Source organism: Pollachius pollachius, assembly GCF_949987615.1.
Source record: "Pollachius pollachius genome assembly, chromosome: 7".
Lineage (NCBI taxonomy): Eukaryota > Metazoa > Chordata > Actinopteri > Gadiformes > Gadidae > Pollachius > Pollachius pollachius.
This window is the reverse complement of record NC_136940.1, coordinates 16467041-16479566: the sequence shown is the minus strand read 5'-3', so window position 1 is coordinate 16479566 and position 12526 is coordinate 16467041. Positions and strand designations below refer to the sequence as shown.

At 41.5% G+C, this 12526-nt stretch overlaps 1 protein-coding gene across 2 annotated transcripts in view; it reads right to left on the bottom strand.

The window, feature by feature from the left end:
• LOC307078052 (cadherin-2-like) overlaps window positions 1–12526 on the bottom strand; it is a gene marked incomplete at its 3' end in the record, with an annotated part of 65251 nt that overhangs the window by 30456 nt on the left and 22269 nt on the right. Inside the window, exons 3-5 of one of the 2 annotated variants that reach the window (XM_079739636.1) lie at window positions 9119–9336; window positions 719–895; window positions 31–186 (exon numbers count right to left, since the gene is read on the bottom strand). In XM_079739636.1, the coding sequence (XP_079595762.1) occupies window positions 31–186; window positions 719–895; window positions 9119–9336 (551 nt within the window). The remainder of the gene's footprint in view (window positions 1–30; window positions 187–718; window positions 896–9118; window positions 9337–12526) is intronic. The other variant, XM_079739637.1, reaches the window with a different exon arrangement.

Below are 12526 nucleotides of genomic sequence, written 5' to 3'. Positions count from 1 at the left end.
TTGTTCCCTCATTGGGGGCTTGGGCCTCACATGGAAGTTGGCGATGTGCTCCCTGTCCAGGGGCTTGGTGACAGAGAGCTGGCCAGAGATGGGGCTGATGATGTAGATGCCCGTGGGGGGCTGGTCGGCCCCGGGGCCCGTCACGCTGTAGCGCAGGAGACGGTTCTTGTCCCGGTCCGAACGGATCTGCGGCACAGACGGGTAAACGATACGATCATATTTTCCCCCCATGCAACACTAGGGGGAATACACCTCCCCCCCTCTCTCTTGCCGCTCTCCGCCCACTGGAAGCCTCTGCCTCCAGGCGACCTTCCCCGGGAGCGGAGAACGCCTGGGGAGGAGGTCAAGTGGAAGGAGAGAACAAGGTGAAGGTGGACCTGGATGAGCTGAGATGGAGAGAGCAGTACTGCATTACAAAGTTAATCAACGGACACAATGTCAACACATACACGTACCAATTGATGTGTACAAAAGTAGTCAAAAGCAAAAGAAGACCAATTAAACAAGCTGGTTTACACAAACAAACATGTGACAGCAGGGCCATTATTATTACCATGATGTTTATTATACCATTATAAGTGCTAGTGGCATGGCGTCAGTAGCACTTATTATCCCCCCACTTTGTGTTTGAGTCTGCTCTCTTTGTGAAAGAGATGCATGGCAAAAACAACAGGTGTGCACTTGTGTGTTTAGCTTTAGTCACGGGGCTCTCTCTTACTCTGACAAGCTCCTCTGGGAACTGTCCCCGGGAGTTCTCCGGCACGTTGATGGGCGGGATCACCCAGTCCCTCTTCACTCGCCTCACCACATCGCCCCCGACAACCTGGCTGTGCCACGGAAACACAATCTCAGGCACCCGCCGGAACCCGGTTGCATCACCTGCAGTCTTCACCTGCTGAACGGAGGAAATATGCTTTTGGGGAGGCTGTTGTGCATGCTTGCACACACACACACAAAACTGCACACACAAAACCGCACAATTGGTCTTAATCCAATTACATTTCCCCTCTGTAGAGATTGCGCTTGATGCAATGAATGAAAATGCAAACACGGTGTAATCCAGTCGTCCCTACTCACTCCCCTTTAAGGGTAAAGGCATGGAAAAGGGAAAATGTCCTTGTTTATATGTTGTTGTATTCCCTGATGAATGCACAACATTTACTATTGGTATACACCAGTGTTTAATTCTTTATTCTGATTCTGGCTTTTAACAGTTTCAAATCATTGGGCTACAAATCCAACATTAAACCAACGGTGAAATAAAACTATCCATCAGATGTTTCCTTGCCAATGCAAAAACAATATGCTGAAAGCACTGTGGTAGGATATTCAGTTTCAGCTGTTTAAGTTGATAAAAACTACTAACTCTTGAAAAATAATATCTCATCAATGTTGGTAAAAAACAATACGTTATAAAGGAGAGTAACTAACATCTCATCAATGTTGGTAAAAAACTTTATGATATAGAGGAGAGTAACTAATATCTCATCAACGTTGGTAAAAAAAATGATACAGTGTAGAGGCGAGTAACTAATATATCATCAATGTTGGTAAAAAAATTATACACTATAGAAGAGTTACTTATATCTCATCAATGTTGGTAAAAAAAACGATACGGTATAGAGGAGAGTAACTAATATCTCATCAATGTTGGTAAAAAAAACTAAACATTATAGAGGAGAGTAACTAATATCTCATCAATGTTGGTAGAAAAAACAATACGTTATAGTGGAGAGTAACTGATATCTCATCAATGCTGGTAAAAACGATACGGTATAGAGGCGAGTAACTAATATCTCATCAATGTTGGTAAAAACGATAAGGTATAGAGGAGGGTAACTTATATCTCATCAATGTTGGTCAAAAACGATACGGTATAGAGACGAGTAACTAATATCTCATCAATGTTGGCAAACCACTCTTGGCTTCACTAACCACGTGGTCCATTTTTGTTCGACATATTTGTACATTTGAACGGGACCCCAGGCTGCGTTTATTCCTTACTTATGCTCAGGGGCGTAGGAATGAGTTTAACATTGGGGGGGACACATATCGGAAACCTGACAGATCCGGTATGATTTTTAGGTGGGACAAATGCGCCTGTCTCCGATATTGGAGGGGACACGTCCCCTCCGTCCCCCCCGGTTCCTACTCCCTTGCTTATGCTGGTGCCCAGCACACTGCCTTCTGACTAGGGTCAGCCATTTTATATTGTTCGAGTGATTTATTACTCCGGAATACACAGTGTTGTGCATGGGTTGTTGGGTATGTTTAGATTGTCCTTCACCTCACCCAATCTAACCAGGGCTGCACCAATTCAAAATCTTGTAGTGTGGGGGGGAACCTCGAGGACAGCCAGATACGCAGTATATTTATTGTTAAGTTGGAAAGACGATAGCCAATTGGGAGCCAAGTTAGTAAGTTAGGCCTTTAAGTTCCCTAGGGAACATAGGCCATCAATGAAACCCCTCCATCCTCTTCGGTCTTGTGCCTTCCGATCCAGTTGTTGCCATGTCAGCCCTTTCGTCTTCATCTCCTGCTCTGTGGTTCTTCTCCAGGTGGCTTGTTGGGAAAAATAGTCTGCCTAGTTACTTGAAGAGATAAACTGAGACGGAGAGGAGATAAAATTGTCTGCACGAGGGCCTCGGATTTATTTAGTAAGGTGAAAAAGGTTATACTGAGCTATAGAGCGTAAGAGATCGATCGAGCGAAAAGTCCCTAACAGCGCTGAGGTCGTCCGGAGCTTCGCCTCTGTAGAGGTTCTGCTTCAAATGAGCGTAATGTCCTTCAGGGTGTATCAGTCTTATGTGTTTTCTTCTAGAGAATTGTGTGTTGCGAGTTGTGTGTGTCAAGGCTGGTGTGGGGGTTTCTCGAGAGCACCTGCCTGGCCTTGAGCACCCCGGGCTGTGGCCGAGTGCTATCAGCAGATAGATTCGAATGAGTGTGTGCATTGTGTGAGCATCTGAAGGCCCCTATCGTTGGGAGATGTCTTCACCATGGGCCTTAACGTGTGCCTATATCTGTACTGTATATGTGGTGTGTTTGTTATTGGTTATATTATTGGTTATTTTGGCCATCAGGCTCTAGGTCTTTCCCTCTTTCTCTTGCCTTGTGGGTTCCATGTTAGGGCCTGCTTTGTAATTGAAATTTTTCTTCTGAGTGTGTGGCCTATCCATTTCCATTTCCTCCTCCTGATTTGGGTCTCTATTGGTTCTTGTTTGGTGAGTTCCCAAAGCTTGGCATTTGAGCTGGTGTTGGGCCAGTAGATTCCCAGGAGGCGTTGTAGACAGCGGTTGCTGGATGTCTGTAGTTTGTTGAGTATGTTGGTTGTTGTCTTCCAGGTTTCGGATCCGTAAAGTAGAGTGGATATGACATTTGAGTTGAAGATTTTTAGTTTGGTCTTGAGTGATATGTTTTTTGTTTTCCAGATTTTATTCAAGATGTTAAATGTTGTCCTTGCTTTCCCAATTCTGGCTTTGGCATCCTCCTCCAATCCTCCTTCTATATTAATTACACTCCCAAGGTATGTGAAACTGGTTACAGCCTCTAGCTGGTTTTGATCCACGGTTATTGGTGTGTTCTTCTTGTTGTTGATTCGCATTACTTTGGTTTTTGATGAGTTGATTTTGAGCCCGAGCGAGGCAGCAGTTATCTCTAGTTTGTGTGATTTCTCCTGCATCTGTTGGTGGGTGTGTGCAAGTAGTGCCAAATCATCAGCAAAATCCAGATCCTCTAGCTGTTCGGTCAGGCTCCACTGTATGCCGGTTCGGCAGTTGTTGGTTACCTGTTTCATAGTCCAGTCTATGCAGAGGAGGAAGAGAAAGGGTGAAAGCAAGCATCCCTGCCGCACCCCAATCAGGACCTCAAAGGCCTCTGATACGCATCCTTAATGGAGAACTTGACATTGCATCCCATGGTGTTCTTGATGATGCTGATGGACTTTGGTGGGATGCCATAGTGCCCCATCAATTTCCACGGCATCTCCCGATCCACACTGTCAAAAGCCTTTTCAAAGTCTATGAAATTTACTAAGACAGGAGAGTTCCATTCGATGGATTGTTCGATGATAATCCTGAGGGTGGCTATTTGGTCTCCACAGGATCTACTGTTCCTGAAGCCGGCCTGGTTTTCCCTCAGTTTCTCATCCACCACCTTCTGGAGTCTCTCGAGTATAATGCGGTTGAGCACCTTCCCTGGTGTTGAAGCAGCATTATTCCTCTGTAGTTTTTACACTCCCTGAGGTCCTCTTCTTTGGAATCTTTATAATGTTGCCATCTCTCCAATCTGGTGGAGGTTTCGATGTCTGCCTTGAGGGCTTCGGCTGGTACCTCATCCGGCCCCTCTGCCTTGCCTCCTCTCAGGGCCTTGATGCCCTTCTCGATTTCAGTCTTGGTGGGGGGGTTGCAGTTTATCTCCAACAGGTTTGTGGCTGGTGGGATCTCTGCTGTTATTTGAGGGGGGTGCCTGTTAAGCAGTACTCTAAAGTGATCTGTCCACCTCTTTAGTTGGTCTTCCTTGGTTGTGAGGAGTGTTCCCTACGAGTTTTTAATGTGTACTTGAGTTTGTTTGAACTTGCCTGTGAGCTTTTTTGTTGTAAAGTAGAGTTCCTTGAGGTTGTTCTTTCCTGCTGCTTCCTCTGCCTGTTGTGCTAGATCCTCAATGTACTTCTTTTTGTCTCTTCTGACACTTTCTTTCACTTCTTTGTTTGCTGCTTGATATTCCTTCTGCACTGTGTCCTTTGTTGCTCTGGTTCTACTTCTGTTTAGTACCTCTTTCTTCCCCCTTCTCTCGCTCACTTTCATAATCGTTTCGGTGGATAGCCAGGGTTTGATGTTTGTTTCCCTTCTCCCTACCACTTCTTCGCATGTCTCTTTCCAAAGGCTTTTCAGACCTTTCCACGTATCCTCCAGAGATCTTGGGGTTTCTGCTTCCTGCTGTTGTAGTGCTTGGAACCAGTTGTGTAATGTGACTTGGTAGAGTTCTGTTGCGCCTATATCCTGAAATTGCTGTACATTCCATTTGACTCTTCCTTGTCTGGGTTTCATGTGTTTCAGTTTCAGCTGAATCCTTGCTGTAACCAGGTGATGGTCGGATCCAGCATCAGCTCCTCTTCTAACTGTGACATCAAGCAATGACTGCCTAAACCTTTGGCTAATGCAGATGTGGTCAATCTGATTTTCTGTGGTATGGTCAGCAGAAACCCAAGTTGCTTTATGGATGTCCTTGTGTGGGAAAATGGACCCACCGGTAACCAAGTTGTCTGCACAAGCCGCTGCAAATCTTTCTCCATTTTCGTTGATGGATCCTACCCACGTCTTCCCATTACCAGTTCGCAGCCATTGTTGTTTCCTCCTATCTTGGCATTTATGTCTCCCATCAGGATTATTATGTCCTTTTCTTTCTTGGCCAGGGGTATGTGGTATAGTCGGTTGTAAAAGTTGTCCTTGGTTTCATTGGCTGCGTCGTTGGTGGGGGCGTAGCATTGTACTACCTGGAGGTTTATTTTCTTGTGTGTAGTATGGAATCTTGCTGTGATGATCCTTCAGTTGACGGGTTCCCAGCTGATAAGGTCCCTCTGTGCTTCTTTGGAAAGCATGAATGGTACTCCCTCTGTCTGTGGGCAGAGTCATCTGGGTGCCCGGAGTACAGTATGACTCTCCGCTCGCCAGCTTGATCTGCCCTGTCTGAAGCCATCTGGTTTCACCCAGACCAAGGAGAGATAGATTGTACCTCCTCATCTCCTCCGCTATCACTGCTGTCTTTCCTACTGCATACATGGTCCTCACGTTAAATGTTGCTATGGTGGTGGGTCGTCTAGGGGTCAAAAGAAGCTTCGGACGCACTGTCTCCTTGCGCTTTTCCATGTATGTCGTCTTTTTTTTTTTAGCTTGGGACGCTGAAGAGTCTTCCTTTCCAAGACTTTGGGATTTTTTAGTTTTCATCAACGTCTCTGTAGCATGTAGGATTTTGCGAGTTGGGGTTGCTAGCCCCAAGCCCAACCTTCCACCATTTCTGGTTTCTGCAGTTTTGGAGTTGGTTTGTTAGTCCTCTCCCCTATCCTGTTGTCTTCCAGGTAATGGGTTACAGTGTCATACCACATGAGGCCAGACAGGGTTTTGGTTGTGTACAAGCTGTCATGGCACTTCAAGCCCAACCAACGCCTGCTGCTGTATAGTGAAAGCTGCAACCAGGGCAAGCATTTCATACCAGCAGCGCGAGACAGTTGGGAGCCGAGGCTACCGGTAATCACACAGAATCATGGCGGCAAAAGCGTGTGTTATGTATGAGTAGGCCTGTCCCGATAACATTTTTTTCTGGCCGATTAATTGCCCAAGAAATTATTGCGATAAGCGATAATAGTGCAGTTTTTCAACTAATATAATGATAATGGCATAATAATGCAAGTACACCCTTTCGAAGAACAATAAACTTTTATTATTAAAGAACACTGGAACTGGGCGTCTGGAAGACATTTAAAATATCCAGAATAAATTAACAAAACAACCAAAAACAATAAATAAAATAGTCTCAAGAACTCTAGAACAAAAAATGTTTGACGGGGTTTACTCGTTGTGCCCTGTAATTATGAGCCCAAGCCCAATTTCAACCCGATATTTGTTACTTAGGCCTACTCTGCTAAATATATATAATATATATAAATATATATAATGTATAGAACGCCGGTCATTATCGGGAAAATAAGCCCCGACTTCGCCCTGAAGGGGCTTATTTTCGATAATGACCGGCGACGTTCTATACATTATCCGGCTTATCACACGGCTACTTGCCAAAACGAAAAAATAACTTCACATGCTGTGTCTTTTTTACAATTTATTCGTTAGCAGCATTCTTAGTGTTGATCAGCAGAGAAATAGTCCGCCAAAGACGTTGACGTTGCTTAGCAATAGAAGACGCTTGGGTTGACAAGTTACCGGACTACTTTATATGATAATAAGTGAAAGGAGCGTTCCACGGTATTGAGAAGACTTGTGTAATAAAGGCCTATAATATTTCTGTTTATGGCATAGATTTCTTCTCAGATTAGGCCAATAAAGCAATGATTTTAAAAAAAAGTGCGGCCGGCAAAAAATGATCGCTCATTTTAATTTATCGCTCAATTAATTGATTTATTTCTTACCGCGACAGGCCTATGTATGAGTCTAGCACACTGCAAGATGTACAGTCCATTTTCATGCCATATATATATGTTATTAGGGGTCCGAGCAGAGAAGCTGCTTGGTCCCCTATTGTTTTTCGTTTTTTTTTTTTCCTCAAATTCTGTAAAATCATACTGCAGCCTATACCTTAAGTCGAAAACTCTTGAAATTTTCAGGTATGTTACCAATAAACCCCACTACCCATAAATCCAAATTTGTGGTACTGCACCCAAGGGTGGCGCTATTGTAAAAAAATCATGCATTAGGCTTATTTCTCCTCACCAGATTGACCTGGACTTAAAATTCTTTCAGAATATTTATCTCTAGAATCAGATGCATTTATAAAACCCTAAGCCTTACTTTTGCCACAATTTCATTTTAAAGCTAAACATGATAAAAAAGATTCACAGGCTACAAGAAATTTACCAAAATCGCCACATAAAATCTTTAGACCAACCCTCACAAAAATCATCGAACAGAATTTGTTTTTTTTAGCTCCATTTTAAAGTATTGGCCAATAAATTTGGAGCAGTTAGCCCATTTTTCTTATATGACCATTTTGTTATTGTATAAAAAAACGTAAGACTATTATTAGGTGGATACCAATACCCCTCACTACCCATAAACCCAAATTGTGGTACTGCACCCAAAGGTGGCACTATTTAAAAAAAATATGAACTAGCCTTATTTCTCTTTACTAGATTTACCTGGACTCAAAATTCTTTCATCATATTAATCTCTCAAATCATATGCATCTTTTTCACCCTGAACTTCTGCTCTAAAAATGTTTACTTTTCCCACAATTTCATAGAAAAGCCAAACGTCCACAGTCTCAACCCATTTTGCCTATATGACCATTTTGTTATTGCATAACTACCATACGGCTATCATTAGGTGGATACAGTGCACATTTTCTGATCTGTACTCTTTTAAGAAAGCCCTTATTTCTCTTGTGAAATGTGTGCTTTAAGTTCTCTTGATGTTGTGTGCTTATCAATCGACATTTTCACCATGTGAATGAGGCTTCATGCAGTGCACGAATGTCAGTGGCTCAACGGGATAATGCCGTGTACTGGTGATCCTTAGGTTGAGAGTTTGAATCCTGATTAGAGCATTATGAACAAGCTGAACATGACAATCTGTCATTGCCACTCATTTAAGAAACACAACATTGAACAGCACCTGAAATTCATCAGGCAATCAACATTCCGGCTCATTAGTTTCCAAGAATCGGACTGCCAAGACACAGTATGGCATTAAGGGGAACTTCTTCATTAACCATTTTTCCTTCATAATTAACTCTGTCATATTTATATTTCTTCCGTTAGTGTTCTTGACTACAAATGTTTAATTTCTCCAGAATTTCAAAGATTTTTCAGGTATAGGCTTTGAAGAAAGCCCTTAATTCACTTGAGAAATGTGTGCTTTGAGTTTTCTGTATGTTGTGTGCTTATCAATAGACATTTTGACCATGTGAATGAGGCTGCAGTTCAGGTTTATAGGTGGATCATCTTTCCTTAAATATGACTTAAATATGAATTATATGTAATATTTATATATCTTCCATTAGTTTGTTCTTGACTTTTAATTTTGCTCGGACCCCATTAAACACCGCTTGCGGATATATTAATTATTATTATTATTATTATTATTATAATGATGTTATTATTATATGTTACGATAACAATTTGTGCAAAGCTAGCATAGAATGGCCACTTTCATCGTGGTTTAGCTTAAGTCATGCTTTTAACCAAGAGATTGCAATTCCGACTTGCGAGAATCGGGACCTGGCTGTTGGGCAATGAAATCGGACAGTGGGCCGAAATGTTATCTTTCATAGGCTTAACCACCAAATAAATCCATTCCTCTTCAACAATTGTTTGAAAAATGGCCAATTGTGTACCCCGCAGTAGTGGCCACCCCTACAATTGGGTTTGAAACATTATTTCAAATGACCTTACCTCTTTCGTTACCTTTTCTTGCAAGATGAAATGCACGTGCATCTTCCACACCTGCTTGGACTGCGTGTCTCGGGCGTACACCACCAATGGGTTGGTCTCCTCATCGGACAGGTGGAGGTGACGTGCAGCGTAGAGGACACCGTCCACACCGACCCTGAAGTGCGACTGGTCCTTTGCTTCAAATACCACCCTGCTCTGGCCACAGTCCCTGAAGCTCACTGCAACAGACACAGAATAGAGGCAGTCAGGCATGACCTGTTCAATGGAAACACATCTGCTCAAAGAAAGCACTGCGGCTCCTTTTCAAAGATATATTTATTTTTTTGCACTTCTACAAATAATTGCTATACATCTCTGAACGCAAATGCTGTATAGGATACAGATATACTATTGTGTAAAACACAATAAAAAAAAAAGTGTGTGTAAACAATTGCAGCATACTAGAGAAGGACATTCAACGATATAGACATAACATAACTCATGTTTAGAGATGAATATGGAGTGCTTCAGGAGTCTGTGGCAGGCAAAGAATAATGTGTGAACAACCACTGACTGTTGTCAATGTGAGCCCGAGCCAGAGGTGCAGATTACCCCTTTTGTATGTGTTATGTGTTGCTATGTCTCTGACCTTACTATCTCCGTGGAAACTATCACGAAATCTATGGGAATTAATACTCCCAGAATGTTCACTACACATTTAACTAGCACACATTCATTGGCTGAAAATGGCTGTGTTCTTATAGGGAACACGCAGGTATTCACACAGGCAGAGGCACACGCACACACACACACACACACACACACACACACACACAAACACGATATAATGTGGGGGAACTGGGGCAGAAAACACTGTGAGGGTGGGAGAGAGGATAAGGCGACTAAACACTAATCATGTGTAGCATGAGCTAGTGCACCCATTAATAACAGCCAAGCTAGGATCAATAAACTCAGGTTTATTGATCTAAAGGGTTATCGGGAAGTCATCAATTCCCTCTTACAGAAGGACATTTTGTAGACTCATTGTTGAAAAGAAAACACGAACATGGGAACACAAAATGTTACACAAAACAATTCAGAGAATACAAAGTTTCTTGCTTGTACATAAATAAACTTTGATGATTTGACTTTATTTATATACATCTATTTTCTGTATACATTTATTGGACATATGTTAATGAATTTGAATGTAATGGTATGTCGATAAATACATAATCTGTTTTGAGCATTTATTGATTTTCTATATTAATTATTCTTTTTTTCATATATTGATTTTTGTGTTTCCCCTCAACTACAGTACAAATGTTCATCAAAAAGTCTACTGATACCCAATATTAGCATAATGCCATTATGCTAATGTATAAACGTTTTATACGTACTATAAGTACATTTGAATATGGACCTATTTCAATTGCTATCAATAACATGCACAATTAGGTCAACACCATTAGTTATGTGAAAGCAAAACAAGTGACGTATGTGTAATTACTTCACACCGGCCTAATGGAATGAACCGATGAATGTAATGGATAAGAACAAGCAGGCGTTTACAGTCAAGCTCTGAAGTAAACACAGTCAGAGATAAGTGAGCATGCAGAAATAAAACAATATTTGGCTACAACGTATTGGTATTTACGGCCTACACCAACCGAACAAAACCCTTAAAGTAGATTATCTTATTGTAGACTTTAAAGGACCTTTTCTTATTCTGTGTATATCACAATCAATTAATACATTGTTCCAAAAATTATAGGGGCTAATATGCTGTTGGTCATCTAGTAGTGCAATGAGAAGACTGCAAGCTGTGCTGATCAACACCATGTTCTTTATGCTAGAAAATAATCATTTAAAAATACATATTATTATTAACGCCAAACAATAGTTTCACTCTGCACTCAGTCAGACATGGGAGAATGAAGATGTAGGCCCAGAGTACAACCTCTTGTCAATCATGTTGAACCACAGTGGAACCACTGAAAATGTAATGCTGGCTCTGACTTACCGGATCACATGAATGAGAAAAACTTGCCGGAGCCACAGCACAGATTAACTTTAAGCAGTAAGCTTTACGCTTTGTTCAGTGGGGCGATGCGTTTGGGGGGAGGGGGAAAGGGGAGGGTGGGAGAGGTATTAAAGACCTGGAGGAGGTACATAGCCCTGTTTCTTGTAAAAGGGTTGGACACCATAACCTTCTGGTTATATGCTGCCCCATATGTTTGGACTGTTAATTTTACACGTTGCACCTTAACTTTTTTAAGCCAAATATGTAAAAAGTAAAAAAAAAAAAAACAGGCACATGCACATCCACATATGGATTTCCGCATGAAATTCCTTTCCAGGTGTATGGGAGGCCGTTTAAGGCAATATCCTTGAAGAACAAAACCTGCATTCACGCACACAATAAAAACCTGAAGACAGACAAAACTTGAATGCGTTCACAAAATTTACGTTTGCAAACACAAAGAACTTGCATATTTGCATTCGTTAAACACTTACACAAGCATACTACTTGTGCATGATACAAAATTCTTGTACACACGCACGTCTTGTGCACAATACATAACTATTTGACACACTCATAGCTTGCGCATGATACGTAACTCTTGCATGCACACAAATGATGCGCTTCTTTAAGCACACATGTTCTACTTGACACACGTCATGCAAAACTCTTGGGGGGGGGGAGGGGGGTGCAGAAGTTGACGGCATGGCTGGAAGTTAAGTGTACAAGCTAACTTAGTTAGCATAAGAGACCACTCAGTGTCTCCTGTAGTCGTCGTAAAAGAAAGCTGTTTAATCATTGGTTATATGATCATATATATATATGTAGATGTAATGTTAATATATTGTCTATATATTCGTTTACTGTTAATAAAGGTATCAACTAAAGTCTGTGTCAGACAAGACCTTCTGCAGTCAAGTGAGCCGCGATTAGCGACCCTTTGATTTTTCAACCACTGTTTATAAGAACAAACACATTTGGAGGCCACATTAAGTACTTATATCTAAATAAAGTAAATGAACACTCATTCATTTATTTCTAAATAAAATAGATGATTTTTTTTTCCTGTAGTCTATTTAAGAAGAAGAATAAATCCTTATACTTAAAAATGTTACTGATGTAATATTTACAACCCCTTATTTAAATATGGGGACATTGTGTGTGTAATTTTAAAGAATACAGGCAATATGATGACATAGAGACTCAATCCGGATTTTGGTGGGGGGTCACACTTCGAACAGAATAGTCCTATTGTTTCCGTGGCTCATTTGACTCCAGTGTCTGATACGGACAATACTTGATCCATAGGTCCTCCGGTAACAGACAGAAAAATCATAATGTACAGTAAACTCAAACAACGTATTAACAATAAATGCATATATAGACAATATATCAACATATATTAC